Consider the following 16,729-nt stretch of genomic DNA (forward strand, 5'->3'; position numbering starts at 1 on the left):
TTTACGATCATACACATTTAAACTGTGTATATTTTTTTTATTTGCCTATGCTAGTGCAATTATTTATGCCAAGGTGGTGCAGTGGTTAAATGCAGCACTGCAGGCTACTGCTAGATCAGCAGGTCAGCGGTTCAAATCTCACCGGCTCAGGGTTGACTCAGCCTTCCATCCTTCCGAGGTGGGTAAAATGAGGACCCAGATTGTTGGGGGCAATATGCTGACTCTCTGTAAACCGCTTAGAGAGGCCTGAAAGGCCTATGAAGCGGTATATAAGTCTACTGCTATTGCTATTGCTATATGCTATGTGCCTATGACATCCGGGCACTAAATAAAAGTACTAAACAGAGCTAAGGAGCCGAGGCGGCGCAGTGGTTAAATGCAGCACTGCAGGCTACTTCAGCTGACTGCAGTTCTGCAGTTCGGCTGTTCAAATCTCACCGGCTCAGGGTTGACTCAGCCTTCCATCCTTCCGAGGTGGGTGAAATGAGGACCCAGATTGTTGTTGGGGGCAATATGCTGACTCTGTAAACCGCTTAGAGAGGGCTGAAAGCCCTATGAAGCGGTATATAAGTCTAACTGCTATTACTATTGCTATTGCTATTCATGAGTAGTACATACAATTTGTCTGGCAGTGACTGATTGAATTGCCAATATCATAGGAATGGGAGGATTGAGCAGGGAGAAGTCCCTGCAGAAATGAAGCATGAAAATAGGGTGGACTTAAAACTATGAGGAAGAAGCGGGTGGGGGGAGGTGTTCAGATGATGAGGAAAGAAAACTAGTACAGAAGGAAACAACAAAACAAAACGCAACAAAACGTGGAATGCATTAAGAATTCTTGGCAGAAATGTTTTAGATCAGATTTCTCGCCGGCCAATCATGTTCTCCTCCAGGATAATATTGTGTACTTTATGCAGCCAGAAGTTCAAGCAGGTCCTTCCAAATCTAGTTTTCATGCCTTTTTCCCCCCTCAAGTAACACTTCACTGAGTTTGTTTTATTTAGAATATTTATTTTGCAGTTCACAAAAAAGATGATTCTTCCAAACACAGAGATCCTTTCTGTCTTATTTCTCAGTACCTTGCTTCTATTTTTGTCTGGTTTCACCACAGGCGGGAATAGTGCTACAGAGTAAAATCAGACAGAAATCAAATAAAACAATATTACCACCAAGGCCACATTTTCAACAGCGGGAAAGGTTTTTTTTTGTTATAACTATGACCAAAACTAATTTCTGCCATCGCAATCTCAAGTATTCTGTCTCAAATTCTGTTCCACAGATTACAGATTTACTATCAACGTCTAGAACAATTTGTTAAATGCCTGCAATGGCATGAGTAAAAAACAACACTCAAGTTTATTGTACAAGTTATCAGTCTCATTGATATTCTTTGAGTTGCATGCATTTCTCCTGAACAACACAAACATCCTTCCTTCTGCAAATCAGAAACAGCGTTTTTGCTGTACCTAAGCAAAGTTTCACACTTCTGCAACATTCAAAGCTTTGAACAATTAACTCAACTTCACTCCACAGATTTTTACTTGTGCTTCGCACATCTGAATATATACCAGCTATCCAGAGGTGGGTTCCTACCAGTTCGCACCTATTCGGTAGAACCGGTTCGTCAAATCTACCGAACCGGTTAGAAGAGGTTCCACCAGTGGACCCGGAAAGCAGGCCACACCTACAGAAGAGGTTCCAGAATTTTTTGAAACCCACCACTGGTCCTTGGATATGATTATTCTACACTATCAGGCTCCTATTTATAAAACTCAGTGCCTCTGGGAAAGGTAAGGATGGCTACTGCGTTTGTGGTGCAATCAGAACATTGCGTGTGCTGAAGTTGTTTTAACGCAAACCAAAGATGCCTTTTAAAAGACAAGTTTACATCATATTCTTATGCATGCCAGTGCTGTGTGTGAGGTGATTTAAGGTGGTTCTGACAAGTGTCGTCGGCATCTTCATATCCGGTCACATGGGCGGCAAGCCACTCCCATTCAATCACATGGGCGGCAAGCCACTCCCACAAAGGAGGTCACACCCACAGAGTAGGTTCGAACAATTTTTGAAACCCACCACTGACTGTCGGATACCATTTTTATCTATATAGCACTATCAATTATCTGGCACTTTAACATCCACATCAATTTCAATAGCCAAAGGACTAGTACTACAAAGAACTATTTATTTAATAAACCCCACAGACAACAACATACATTAATGGATATTTTGTGAGATATTATTCCATTATAGATCATCCAAGCACATTTACCAGAGCCAGAAATAGTCCATTAAGAAAGATATCATCGTTGCTTACTCCCAGATGTTTTTGTTTAAATTGTCTAAGCCGTAAATTAACCCAAGTACAAAAGACTTCATCACCAAGAGCGAGATTGTTTCAATCATCTTAAGAATAACTTTTTAAGAAGAATAGGATACCGCTGTGTCTTCTCACTGACCACAAAGCTAAATACACAGAATGGGGACAAATCAAATAAGAATGGCAAATGAGGAGTTTTAGTATTCCAGCCTCCATTTTGATGTTCATGGGTCATCAGAGGTGGGTTCCCACCAGTTCGCACCTATTCGGTAGAACCGGTTCATCAAATCTACCGAACCGGTTAGAAGAGGTTCCACCAGTGGACCCGGAAAGCAGGCCACACCTACAGAAGAGGTTCCAAAAAGTTTTGAAACCCACCACTGCTAAAGGGTTAGGGGTGCAAGGATTTTTGTAACTTGACAGCTTTAAGACTTGCATGCTTCAATGCCAGATTTCCTGAGCCAACGTGACTGGAGGAGGAATTCTGGGAGTTGAAGTCCACAAGTCTTAAAGCTGTCAGGTTTGAAGACCCCTAGTTTTTTTTTCCTAAAGGGTTAGGGGTGCAAGGATCTTGTAACTTGACAGCTTTAAGACTTGCATGCTTCAATGCCAGAGTTTCTGAATAGCTACTTGGACCGACCTAAGTACTAATTCATAATTTCATATCCGGTCACATGGGTGGCAAGCCACTCCCACAAAGGAGGCCACACCCACAGAATAGGTTCGAACAATTTTGAAAACCCACCACTGGTATAAATCTAGGTTTCAAACCACAGGTCTGCTTATGTTAATTTGATCTCATTTGCTGTAGAAGGAGGACAAAAGAATCCCAATGGAAAAAAAACACACACAAATAACTTGTATAAAGGTATAGAAGAGTTAAAGATAAGTTAGAAATGTATTCCATTTCTAGAAGATGTTGTGAATTAATAAGATACACATAACATCTAACAAGATGCTAATATCAAATAACAAACAGGATACAACAGAAACCTAATTAATACAGTGACATCCAGAGTAGTGCTTCAACCTTTAAAAAGTGATCAAATTTAGTTCGAAGAAGTGATTTTCAAAGAATGAGGGAAGTCTCATCAGAAAGGCTTTAAGTCCTTTTTGTCCTTTTTAGTTCCCAATGACCCGCTCAGAGGTCTTGACTCCAATGCTTGGGAAGTAATAAAAGGTCTTTTTCATATCCTTTAAAACCTATTTTGAAAACACGTAGGAAGTCTGGAAGATAATACTAGTTACGAACACCTGGTCAGTTTGACAATGAGTAACACATGTTTTTAGCCATTGTTTTGTGAATGTGGGTCTCCAAGCAATGCTCAGTTAACATCTGCTAGTACCTCTCTCCTTCACCCTGGCACTAGGCAGATGCTTGAACTTTGATAACTTGCCTGGAGGTTTTTAAATAAAGAATCTAAACAACTCCTGTGTGGAAAAACAGAACAAAACCTAAGAATAACACAGATGAATGACTCATTACTGGTCTTAACACTGTGTTCACATTTTAACATTTCAGATATAAGAAGTTAAGATTAATTATTGCTAAACTGAATGCAACTCTTGTCATGTTTCATATAGGAATTTCTACTGCTCAAGAAGCCGAGTGTGTGATGATTTGGTTTTCTCCCATCCGTTTTGATTTCAAAAGAGGCCCAAGCTTTGTAGCTGTATTCCTTAGTTCAAAAACGACCAACTAGATCTCACAGGTTGGGCCTCCTCCGGGTGCCGTCGACCGGACAATGACGGCTGTTGATTCCCCGGGGGAGGGCCTTCTCTGTCGCTGCGCCGGCCCTGTGGAACGATCTACCCGTAGGGATCCGGACCCTTACCACTCTCCCAGCCTTCCGTAAAGCCACCAAGACCTGGCTGTTCTGGCAGGCCTGGGGCTGTTGATCAATGTCCAGCCCCACCTACACTGAATGGATGATGTGCAATTTTAATTACCTTTATTTTTAAATTTTTAAATGTTTTTTATCTGTCTGTAAGCCGCCCAGAGTCTCTAGGGAGTTTATTAAATTGGAAATTGGAAGATTGAGAAGATATTTACAGGTGCTTATTATTTAAAGCAGAGGATAATGGATCATGTTCTGTTTTCTAGCCTAATGCCATCCCATGAATGATTTCTTTGTTAAGCAAATCCAAGGAAGGTTTTGGAATGCCAAGGCCCATGACACTTACCATCTGTGGTTTTGACTGGGAAATGCACACATTTTTACATTTTTTAAGATATTAAATCTCAGCTGCTTCTATTTAGAGCATTTGGAACTGAAGCCAACCAGCATGATCCTTTCCCCGCACAGCCAAGCTCTCGTCTAATTAAACATTCTTTTGTTTGATGTTATAGAAGCTAATCAGCTTGTGGTCATCCACTGGACACCCCCCCCCCCATTCAAACTGTTGCTCATTTTTTCATTACACTTCTGTTTTCCTTTGTGTTCGGTTATTTTTATCCCCTTCGGTTAGCGTAAAAACTAACAAAAACAGAATTATATCATGTGATTCCTTTGTGTTTAGGGTGTTTAACCTTTTAAAAAGGAAAACCCTTTTAACATTATTCACAGAAACAATCGTAATCAGCCAAGAAAAAAAAACTGCTATTCTTTTGTGACTGTACGAATATTTCAGAAAAAGTGAGATTATATTTTCGGGGAATATTGTGAGACACGGAACAATGATCTTAAGTTCCATGCAAGGTTTTGATTGCATGTTAGGAAAAACTTTCACATGGTTAGAATAGTTTGACAGTGGAACGAATTATAAAGAAGGGAAGTCTGCTTCCATTCATTGGAAGAGTTCCAGTGGTGGCTAATCAGCCATCTGTTGGAGATGGTTAAACTTGGATTCTTATACTGATGCAATGGTCCTTCCCAATTCTATAATTTTACATTGTACGATAAGCCATAAAATCTTACTCTCGCTTTGGCCGCCATTTACAGTAAAAGTGATTAACTTTCCACTTCTTTTTCTCAGAATAAGCACACACTCTTAAAAGTATAATAAACACATTCAGTCGTTTTAAAAGACAGATGACATTTCCAGCGTAGTGACTGACATGCATTGAGACGACTCAGGAAAAGTTGGTTATTTCTCTACACTGGGTTTGGAAAAAGATGAAGAGACGGAAGGAAATTTAGAAAGATTATACAAACATAGAAAGACTTTCCTAAAACCTCTTAGGGTTTCTTGATGCCTTTCTGTTTTGTAAAGAAAAATAACAGTTACCGCATGGGAATTACAGCTCCCAAAACTGGCCTTTGGACTGAAAAAACTATAAAAGTTCATAACAACTCGCTCATGTGCCAGGATATAGACAGTACAGACAAAACATATTAGGAAGCAATGCATTTACCTGCCCATAATCAGTCCTGAACACAACAACTCCTTCTGCACAGGAAAGTACAGTGCTTGGATAATGTTGGCCATTTTCTCGCAACCAAACTCGTACTCCCTAAAATGGGGGGGAAAAACAAAAACCAACATTAATTAACAATTAATTTTGCAAGTATAATCTCAGTAATTTTTCCTATCTCCCACACCCAACAGACATATGCAGATCCCATTTAATAAATAGCAAAACAGGTACGAAATCCCATCCAAAAGTACGCATTTCTGTTTCTTATTAATAACCCTAGCAGATTATGGGGTAGATGTTTACCTTAAAAAAATAGAAAACCACAAAACTTATGTGATTCCAATTCACTGAGTCACATAGATCAGTGGTCTCCAACCTTGGCAACTTTAAGACCTGTGGACTTCAACTCCCAGAGTTCCTCAGCCAGCTGGCTGAGGAACTCTGGGAGTTGAAGTCCACAAGTCTTAAAGTTGCCAAGGTTGGAGACCACTGACATAGATGAGTTACAGTTACATAAAATTACATGTGATGTTCATATTTATGGTGCAGCATAAATCATGTCTTTGTGATCTCGTGGACCATAACATGTCACCACCACCACACCACCCTCCACTGTCACCCTGAGTCTCTCTAAACCAGTGGTAGTCAACCTGGTCCCTACCGCCCACTAGTGGGCGTTCCAGCTTTCATGGTGGGCGGTAGGGGTTTGCTGTAACTCTGCTTTATAAATTTTATAAAGTAAAGTTACTTCCCTACTTTATAAATCACCATTACTGTGGAACCGGTGGGCGGTTAGAAAATTTTACTATTAAAAGACATACAAAACTGGGTGGTAGGTATAAAAAGGTTGACTACCCCTGCTCTAAATAGATGCCCACTACATTTAACTATCTCATCTTCTGCTGTCCCTTTCTCCTTTTGCCTTCAATCTTTCCCAACATCAAAGGTGTTTTTTCCCCCTCTAATGAGTCCTCTCTTCTCATCTGGCGGCCAAAGTATTTGAACTTCAGTTGGTTCACCACTATCCACCTCATAAATAAGTTTAGGTGGGTGGAGGGGTTAAAATAATACATCAAGGTGATAAGCTTTAGATCATAATTTTTAACTGATTTGTCTTGAAAGGAGATTACACTGAAAGAAAGAAAAAATAAAAGGGGTAAAAATGAACAAGAAGGTCATAAGTTGAATTATTTGAATGCTTTATCAGTGGATTCTTAGAACTGGAAAACTAAAAAATTATAATTATGCCTGGGAAAGATTACTTAAAAGTTATACGTACATGTTTCTATTCTTACAGATACACAAAATGTCTACAGGAGTTAAAAGTGATTTTCTTTTCTCTACAGTATAAATATAATTCTTCCCATATAGTTTTCAAGTATTAATTTAAAAGCTGTTCATTTTAAAATCCATTGTCTTAAGCACACTGTTCTTTTTGAATCAAAACCGCCTTTGGGCCTGTTATAGATGATATGCAAGTTCCAACCTGTTAAGGAAAAGTTGGTTTTACACTTGGCTATAATCTCAACCTGAACAGGGTCATCATTCTGATGTAAACTGTAAAACTTGTGAACCTGAAATCATCCTGGATCATCATCTTCTGAACAAAGCTGCCTCTTTGCTAACGCTCAACAAATACTGTACTTAGGATAGTCTATACATATATCTTATTTCCAAAACAGGATTGTGTTTGGTTTTTATTATGATGCTTGTATCCCAAATTTCCCAAAAAGAATTTCCTTATAGGATATATAATTCAGTATAACCAAGCAATACACAAGGTTCAGGAATAAATAAAACTAAAATATCAACTAAAAATTAAAATAACAGATAAAGGTAGAAAATTTATTATGATAATAGTCAACCAAAATGGAAGTTTTGTTAGGATCTAATGCAAAGTTATTGTTCTTAGCTTATCTCCAAATCAGTAATTGCAGTCGATCCTCCGCTGACCTCTAAAGAAGAAGAGGTGGCGGATAATTGGTTGTACGAGTTAATCATCTGCTGAGAGTGAGAGAAAGAGTAAGAGAGAAAGAAAGAAAGGAAGAAAGGAATAGAGAGAGAGAGAGAGAGAGAGAGACAAAGATAGAAAAGAAAGAAAGAAAGAGAGAAAGAAGGAAAGAGAAAGAAAGAAAGTTGGAGAGACACAAGAAAGAAGGAAGGAAGGAAGGAAGGAAAGAAAGAAAGAGGGAGAGACACAAGAAAGGAAGGAAGGAAAAGAAAGGAAAGAAGGAAAGAAAGAAAGAGAGAAAGAGACACACAATAAAGAAAGAAAGAAGGAAGAAAGGAAAGAAAAAGAACTTATGATCACAATTGAGCCCAAAATTTTGGTTGCTAAGCAAGAGTATTGTTAAATGGGTTTCACCATATTTTACAAGTTGGCCACTCCCACCCGATCACATGACTGCCACACCATGCCCACAAAATAGGCCACACCTACAGAATAGGTTTTTTTTTTTTTTGAAATCCACCACTGGTATGTATATATACGAAGACTTATGGGAGCAGGCAGGAAACATGTACGTGGAAAGGGAGGATAGAAAAAGGAAATCTCCCTCCTCATTGCAAGTCTTCCATAAATTTCAACATACATTTATCATAACTTTCCTGACAGAAGAACCCGGCTACAATAGAAACCATGTTATTATAAATGAGTGCAGTCATTACCTGCAAGCGTTCTTGTTGCCAACGTATTTTCTTTTTTTTTATTATAAAAAGTTTTTATTAGTTTCATTACAGAAAAAAACACAAAAATAAAAGCATCATCTTTCGTTGCATCTTGCAGAAAAAGCGTATCCATCAGTCACAAGTACATGTCGTGCGTTCTGCCCACAATCACATCTATTCCATTCAGTTTAAGTTGTATATCTTAAAAATTTATATATTTTACTATCACCATACCACAATTCTCATTTATAGCAATATAGCAATAGCAGTAGACTTATATACCGCTTCATAGGCCTTTCAGGCCTCTCTAAGCGGTTTACAGAGAGTCAGCATATTGCCCCCAACAATCTGGGTCCTCATTTTACCCACCTCGGAAGGATGGAAGGCTGAGTCAACCCTGAGCCGGTGAGATTTGAACCGCTGACCTGCTGATCTAGCAGTAGCCTGCAGTGCTGCATTTAACCACTGCGCCACCTTGGCTCATTTAGTTAAGATTTCAAAGACACAGCCACCTACAGGCATTTTTTCCCCTTCCCCCAGTTCCAGTCAATCTGCCATGACTTTATATCTTTATAACATATTCTAAGAGAAAAAAAAAGTCAATTAGTAGGACATCTAACATTTCCTCTCTCTAACATATCTTTATTATTATTATTATAGTTAACTAGGGGTTATTTACATTTTTCTCTCCTCTTCTCTCCACAGACACAAAAAGCAACAAGCCAACATACAGACAGAGAGCGACAGACACTGATCGTGTTGACTTATAGACTGGGCTCATTGTTCCACCTATCAACGCTCTTCTCCGTGAGTTCAAACAGCTTCAACTGCTGACAGGGCAATACGGAAGACGGAAGACGGCAGTAGCTACCGAGATAAAGCCAACTGACATTTGCAGCTGTCTGTCAAAAGTCCAGTTAATTCAGTTATCGGAAGACAGATGCTCTTTGTCGACCGATCGTTTCTTTTTTTTAAAAAAAAGAACAATAATGCTTGTTGCCTGGAGATGAAAAGCAACATGGCTTAAGCAAAGTCAGAAACACAAACACCTGGACTACAGCTGGTTCTTGCTCTGAGGAGCATTCAGGAAAGCACACGCATCTTCCCCATCCATTTAGGATTTACCCTTTCATTCACAATCCAAGAATCTTTCCCGATTTAAAGGAACCCCACGGAGGAACATAATACATTCAGAAAACATTTCTGTATTAAATCCCTCCCTCAGAAATGTGAAAAACTTGTATTTGTATTTTATTATTTGTATGCCGCCCTTCTCCGGGAGGACTCAGGGCGGCGAACAATTCAAGGGCGAAAAAAAAGGGGAACATAAAAGACAAAATACAAATAATAAAAGTAGACAACAGTCGCACAACCATACATGTCGAGAGGGGAGGGAACTCATCACCCCCAGGTCTGCCGGCAAAGCCAGGTTTTGATAGCTTTTCGGAAGGCCTGGAGAGAGGTGAGGGTCCGAATCCCTGCGGGGAGTTCATTCCAAAGGGCCGGAGCCGCCACAGAGAAGGCCCTCCCCCGGGTAATAGCCAGGTGGCATTGGCTGGTAGATGGCACCCGGAGGAGGCCAACCCTGTGAGATCTAATGGGTCTGTGGGAGGTAATTGGCAGCAGGCGGTCTCTCAAGTACTTGTCAGGAATGGGGGTGGGAGTAGAGAGGGAGTAAAAGAACCAACAGCAATTGACAGTCTAGCAATGCTTCCCTAATCTTCCAGGAGAGAAGATGCCTCTTTGGCCCACAGTCATTGTACCCTATGCAATCAGCCAGCCGCCTACACATCTGCAATGAGTAGGGATCTCCTTTAACCAGTCAAGCGAGGAACTGATTTCAAAAAAAATAGAACTTAACTCTGATTTCCCCCCTCCGCCCCTCTTTTTTTGAAATGTCAATATGTAAGGTCGGTGGGTTGAGAAAAAAATGTGGCTCAAAGTTACATAGAAGGTGTCAGCCTCTGTTTTGCTGCTTGCTTTCTGTTGTAATATAATTCCTTGTGTAGGTGTGGGTCACCCATGGCCCAGTTCATAACGGGGCATGCAGAGCCACGCTGAACCACACAGGAGAAAACAAACTCCTAAAACTCCATAACATCCTGATAGTTCATAGCATAACATCCTGAGATGTGCCCTACCAATGACGCCCAGGATTTGACCACATATAGACAGAACTTCCCTGAGCAGTAGATTAGAAATTGTACTTTTACAGGCTGTTTTTAATCACACGCTATTGCTCCTCCTGCCTTTGTCCTATCTCAATAAAAGGGGCTCTCAGACCCCCAATCTGGGTCGCTCCGTCCCGAGAAAGATTGTGTCCTGTCTTTTCTCCACATTGGCCTCATGGACGAACCACGGGAACGTTACAGCTTTCGGCTGCCATTGAGACGGGGAGGAAGGCATGGTATTTGGGTGGGGAAGTATTCAGTGCAGGAGTGACTGTTAAAAGGGAGTTAGCAATAGCAATAGCAATAGCAGTTAGACTTATATACCGCTTCATAGGGCTTTCAGCTCTCTCTAAGCGGTTTACAGAGTCAGCATATTGCCCCCAACAACAATCCGGGTCCTCATTTTACCCACCTCGGAAAGATGGAAGGCTGAGTCAACCCTGAGCCGGTGAGATTTGAACAGCCGAACTGCAGAACTGCAGTCAGCTGAAGTAGCCTGCAGTGCTGCATTTAACCACTGCGCCACCTCGGCTCTTGGGAGTTGTAGACGGTGAGTTGTTCTCACCGTCTACTACGCATGCTGCAGATAGAAGATTTGCCGCCAAGGCCAGCTGTCCGGCATCCCAACCTGATGATGCTTTTTGAAGATGTCTCCCACATGACACCTGTGGGGTGTGCGGATTGGACTATGGGATGGGGTTACCAAGGGGAGGGGATTGGGTCACATATTGATATCTATGATTACGCGCGCTTTTGTCTCAGATCTTGCTTTGCCTAGCTGCTATCAACTCATGACCAGTAAAAGTACTCTTAATTCTACAAAATGGAGTTGAGTGGTTTCTTTCTTGGTTACTGAGGGAGGCTGCCTTGACAGAGGGCTTCTTTGACTGAGGCTGGAACTGGAGGACCCTGGTTTCCCCGGCAGCCAAAACCTAAATTATACCACTCATTTATTTTTGAAGAAGACGGAGTTCTAACAGCCGATCAGCTGCTTTAAGGAGTGTTTGAATGCGGCTGTATATTTGGTTCTGGCTGGAGGGTAGAAATGTTTGCTTTCTTTGTGAAACACATGGTCTGACGGGAGGGGTTCATATCTGAGGCTCGTTCGCTTTTTAAATGAATTAGCTGGTGCATGGAGTCATATTCCTCAGTGAACAACTCAGGCCCAAGAAAGCACATTTAGAAACAGAAAGACCGACTGCAACCAGGACAAGCAAGAAGAGACTTGTAAAAAAAAAGGGGGGAGCATAGAAGGCCAAGGACACCTCCTCTCCAGAGACTGTCAAGGTGACTTCAGTGATTGTGAGACAGCCAAATCCCAAACTTTATAAAACTACAATAGAGAGGCTATCTTTTTTGGTCAAATGATTCCCAATGAAGAAAGCTATTATAACAAAACAAGCATGCAAAAAATGGGAGGGGGCGCCTGTGGTGCGCGCATGTGCACCGGAGTGTCACGCATTGCATTATGGGTGCGGCACGCCCTCACGCGACCCCCCCTGCACTCCCTTCACTTATGGTACGCGAGCCAAAAAAGGTTCCCCATCGCTGGCCTAATCAGTTTAACATATGTTTGGGACAAATTGATAAGAGAATGTCAAAAATAACATATAAAGCATATAAAGAAACAGTCGCGATGAAATAAAATCAGCATAGCTTTTACGGTATATATTCTGCTTCACTAGTCACCAGATTTCTACTGTTATTTTGAGAATTCCAGTGGGCATGGGAATGGAAATGAATCTATCTAGTGTAGTGTATATCTGGATTTTTCAAAAGGACAGAGAAAATTCCTCATCAAGGGTTCCTTAGAGCAAATAGTGATCACGGGCTAAAACCATCTGCCTTTTTTTATCAGTTACAATATCTTTTTGAAAGGAGTTTGGTGGGGCTGAAAGGTATCGAAGAACAGATAAGACCTGGCAGCAATGATTGAAGAAGGGACTGTTTGTTGTGACAGCATCTCAATAGCATTTTGGAGATATGCTTGAAGGGAAAAAAAGAAAGGAAAAAAGAAAGAAAAGGAAAAAAAAACAATTGGATAAAAAGAGAGGACCCAAAGGTACGAAGTCCATAAAAAATAAACCTGACTCAAAAAAGTTCTAAGGAGAAGAAGAATGAAGTGGTGAACGGTGGAAGGAAGAGTACTGATGGAGATCTGGAGATGAGAAAGGAGGGGTGGGAATATTTGAAAGTTCTCACATAGGTCATTGGGAGGAAAGTAAAAACAGGAGACAAGGAACTGTCCTTTTAACTTCAAACCCAGATGCTTCAACAAGGAAGTTGGAAGAAAACAAGAACAAGTGACTCTGAAGAAAGAAGTGTGGGGAGAGATAAGAGATAGTCAAAACAACTAAAAGCAATAATAAGTCTAGGAGCTGAGCTGTAAAACAGCCAAGAAGGTGTGAACAGAGTAATAACCATGGAGAACTGAGGACAGAAGTGAACAAGTTAACATTATAGCAGAGAAAGATATGTAATACAGGGGGAAAAAACCCTTTGTGGTTAAAAATGATGTCTAACTAAAATAAACCAAGTTAAAATTATATAGAAAAGAGCAAGCTCTTGCAAATGTAAAAGGAGTTTTCTCATAAAACCTGATCTCTGTCTGTCATCACCCCTTCTAAAAAAGATCCGTGGCACTAAGTTTGCAGATAATACCCAGCTATTTAGGGTGATGAAAACTAAAATTGGTTATGAAGGGCTTTTTAAACAAAGCAAATGGCCATTCCAACAGCAAACATGGTGGAATTTAAGAATCCTGGGCATTTTAAAAATAAATAAAAAACCCACCCTAACTTCACATATACTATAAGGTCTGGGCTGTGTGTAACTAACAAGAGAAAAATTTTGGGTCAGTGAAGATGTCAACTTTTTGTGCAGCAGCTGCAAACATTCCATGATAAAGATCATTAAGAAAGGGACTGAAAATAAAACTGCCAACATCCTTATACAAATCTATGGTGTATTTGTACCAGGGACAGGATGTACAATATTGGTGGTCAGATTTGATAAATATTATTCCAGAACTGGAAAAATACAGAAGGCAATCAAAATGTTCATAAAGCTTTGAACACCTTTCTAGTAAGAGAACATTAGAATACTGGAATATCTTTTGCTCATAAAAACATATATAAGAGGAGTTACTAATGGCTTTCATACGTACAATTCAGTGGTGGGATTCAGCCGGTTCGCACCTATTCGGGAGAACCGGTTGGTAACTTTCTAAGCAGTTGGGAGAACCGGTTGTTGGAAGAAATCTCATTTTGTTTTTCCCCACTTTACATTCTGGTCTTGTTTCTAGCCTCATCTTTATTGCCCTGCTTACAGAAACTGCCTCTCCGCTTAACCCTTATTACATTGTCACAGCTAAGGCGAAGCGCCCATTGACGTGAGTGACCTTGAGATGGCCACACCCACCCAGTCACATGACCACCAAGCCCCACCTACCCAGATGGTCATTAGGGCAGAGAACCGGTTGTTAAATTATTTGAATCCCACCACTGAGCGAGACAGTTTTTAAGTGAGTTTTGCCCCATCCAGCGACCTTTGCTGCCAACAGCTGTTAAGTGAATCATCACAGTTGTTAAGTTAGCATCATGGTTGTTAACTGAATCTGGCTTCCCCATTGACTTCACTTGTCAGAAGATCACAAAAGGGGATCACATGACTCCAGGATGCTGCGAGCATCATAAATATGGGTCAGTTGCCAAGGTGCTAAATTTAAACCATGTGACTATGGGGATACTGCAACAGTCATCAGTGTGAAAAATTGGGATAATGTCAGCGTTCCAAGTATCATGTAGAATTAAATCAGAGTCCAAGGCAAAATGATCCTTAAAGTTCCAATTTAATAAAGCAGACATCTTAGCACATCTGTGTTAATCCCAATTCTGGAAATGACATCAGAATTCCACCCAGTTAAAAGTTAAATTTTATTTCCATTGTAACAGCATGATTTTTTTAACGCATCGATTAATTCCTTCTGTAGAATTCCCCTTGTCAGGGGGTCGCCTGCAGATGCCAGGCAGTCCAATTATACAGCAATTGCTGTTTGTTTTGATAATAAATCTCTTCTTTATAGTAAATCACTTTTAGGCTTCGCAAAAGCTCTACCCGATGCACACCCCTCCTACACATCTCGGCGCCATTTTTATAGAGCTTTCAGCAAGTAATCAGCAGAAGGAATTCTTTACAATGGAGCTAAGGATTTATACATACAATTAAGAAGTTCACAAGTATTGGTTCAGCTCGGCTTGAGGTCCATAATAAATCATTGTGCTGAGGATGAGCAAAAACCTTCGTTCTGCAACAAAAGGCAGAATTAATCCTGGCACGGAGCTGCCATGCTACCGCTGGTGCTTTCCCATTCTCCTCCCAGCGTTTATGCTGAAAGAGCTAGTTGGAAAACTTCCGATGCATAGCTGCTCATCACTCTCTTCTAAGCTCGAAGGGAGGATAGATAAACTGCTAAACAGCTTGATAGATTGCTGTTTAGACAGATTAACAACGCCAAGATTCCAGAGCTGTTAGAGATAACAACCCTCTGTCAGGCCCCGCCCACCGGAAGTCCACCAGTTAAAAGTTCATGATCTTGTTCCCACACCCACAATCCATCACATGGTCCAATCTTCTTCTTCCACGCTGGCATCTCCACCCAGTTGCTTCTGGTCAGGTGTAAAAGTGCGGAGACAAAAGATGACCTTGAGCTTCTAGTAAAGAATGAAAACAACACATTCCACAATCCTACCCCTTTCTATTCCCCCCTCCCATCAACTATACTAATGAAACAGCATAAGGAAATAAGAGAAAGTGTGGCAGGCCAAAATTCTGAAAGGAATATAATTGCAGACCTGACACAGAGCTTGAAAGGGCCACAGGCGGGGCCCCCTGAGCTCCGTTTTTGCTGGCAGAGGGTTGCAGGAGTCTGTCACAGCCAAAAGAAAAAGAAAAAAAGAGCTCGGCAACATGTTTTCACAGGGAAAGTGCTTGGGCCGCCAACATGAGTGACATTGAGCTGGCCACACCCATTTTGCCCTCCCTCAGGTCAACCCTGATGCAGCCCTCAAATGAAATTGAGCTTGACACCCCTGCTATAGCTGGTCTCTTAAAGACTTCATCTGATCAGCTTGTAGTAATATTTTTTAAAGTTTGGGAATCCACCATATGAACCATATCTGAAAGCAATTTGAGAATATTAACAGCCTGCTTGTATTAGAAATTGATATATGCAGAGTTATAGATACATGGAGATTATAATTCTTTGTCTTGAAGAAATAAAGAAGGATGTTTATACTCCTTGAGGAATTTAATATCGGACATCCTTTATTTTGTTTCCAGGGAAAGCGGGGGTGTTCCTTCAGATGTTCATAACAGAATGAAGTATGCATGAAAAAAAATACATGCTCTGAAAACATTAACCTAATCAAAACCTGGAAGGCATCTTTTATTTTTAAGGAAGTAGCAAACAAATAATTCTGCAACTTAATTCCTTTGAGCTCCTCAATCCAGTGGCAATTATTTTCTTCTTTGAAATTAGTGGAGACTTAACAATTTTCCGATTCAAAATGTTTTGCTCTGCTCTTTAAACAACATATAAGGTATTACTGCAAGAGACCCAAATCCCAATTTTGCATTGTTTGAGACTGTAATAAAAATCTAACTTTTTTCCCCCAAATATTAAAATTTGTAAATAGGCTGGCTTAAATCAGATAAACCAAAGACATCATTTCTTATTATATACCCTAACCTTTAATTTTGTGCTTTCGTTTTCCCAAAAAATGTTCGGTTCCTGAGAAAAATAACAAAACTCATAGAGAAATCAAGTTAAAGTATTAACCACAAAGGATTAAACAAGTAAATAGTCAAAGTGTCAGCACCTCTCCATTTAATAATTAGGAAAGAAAAACCATGAGACTCCATACGTGGAAAATCAAATGTATTTTTACTAATTAAAAATGGTTAAAGAGCGGTTGCATAGCGAAGTCTGATTAATTAGGCGCGAAAGCAGTTGATATATAGAATAGCCCATTCCACTCCCCCCTGGCATCATAGGCCTAGTCCAATCATAAGTCCTTCAAGTGTCAGGTGTGAGATAACTTCAAAAGGCATCACGAAGATGGAATGTCGATGCCGTTAACCCAGGCGGGAAACACCCACGCATGCGTAGTCTGACCATCCAGAGAACTCCAGAACATTCCTCCAGCACATCGA

The 16,729-nt window shown here is 40.5% G+C and overlaps 1 protein-coding gene across 1 annotated transcript in view; it reads right to left on the minus strand.

Moving 5' to 3' along the window:
- Nucleotides 1-16,729, minus strand: part of MYO10 (myosin X) — a 161,015-nt gene that overhangs the window by 123,238 nt on the left and 21,048 nt on the right. The window contains exon 2 of the mRNA XM_087721987.1: nucleotides 5,676-5,774. Within this exon, the coding sequence (XP_087578113.1) occupies nucleotides 5,676-5,774 (99 nt within the window). The remainder of the gene's footprint in view (nucleotides 1-5,675; nucleotides 5,775-16,729) is intronic.

The sequence above is a fragment of the Thamnophis sirtalis genome, unplaced genomic scaffold (genome assembly GCF_051295495.1).
Source record: "Thamnophis sirtalis isolate CommonGarterSnake01/CBP01778 unplaced genomic scaffold, rThaSir2_p1.2 scaffold_8, whole genome shotgun sequence".
Taxonomy (NCBI): Eukaryota; Metazoa; Chordata; class Lepidosauria; order Squamata; family Natricidae; genus Thamnophis; species Thamnophis sirtalis.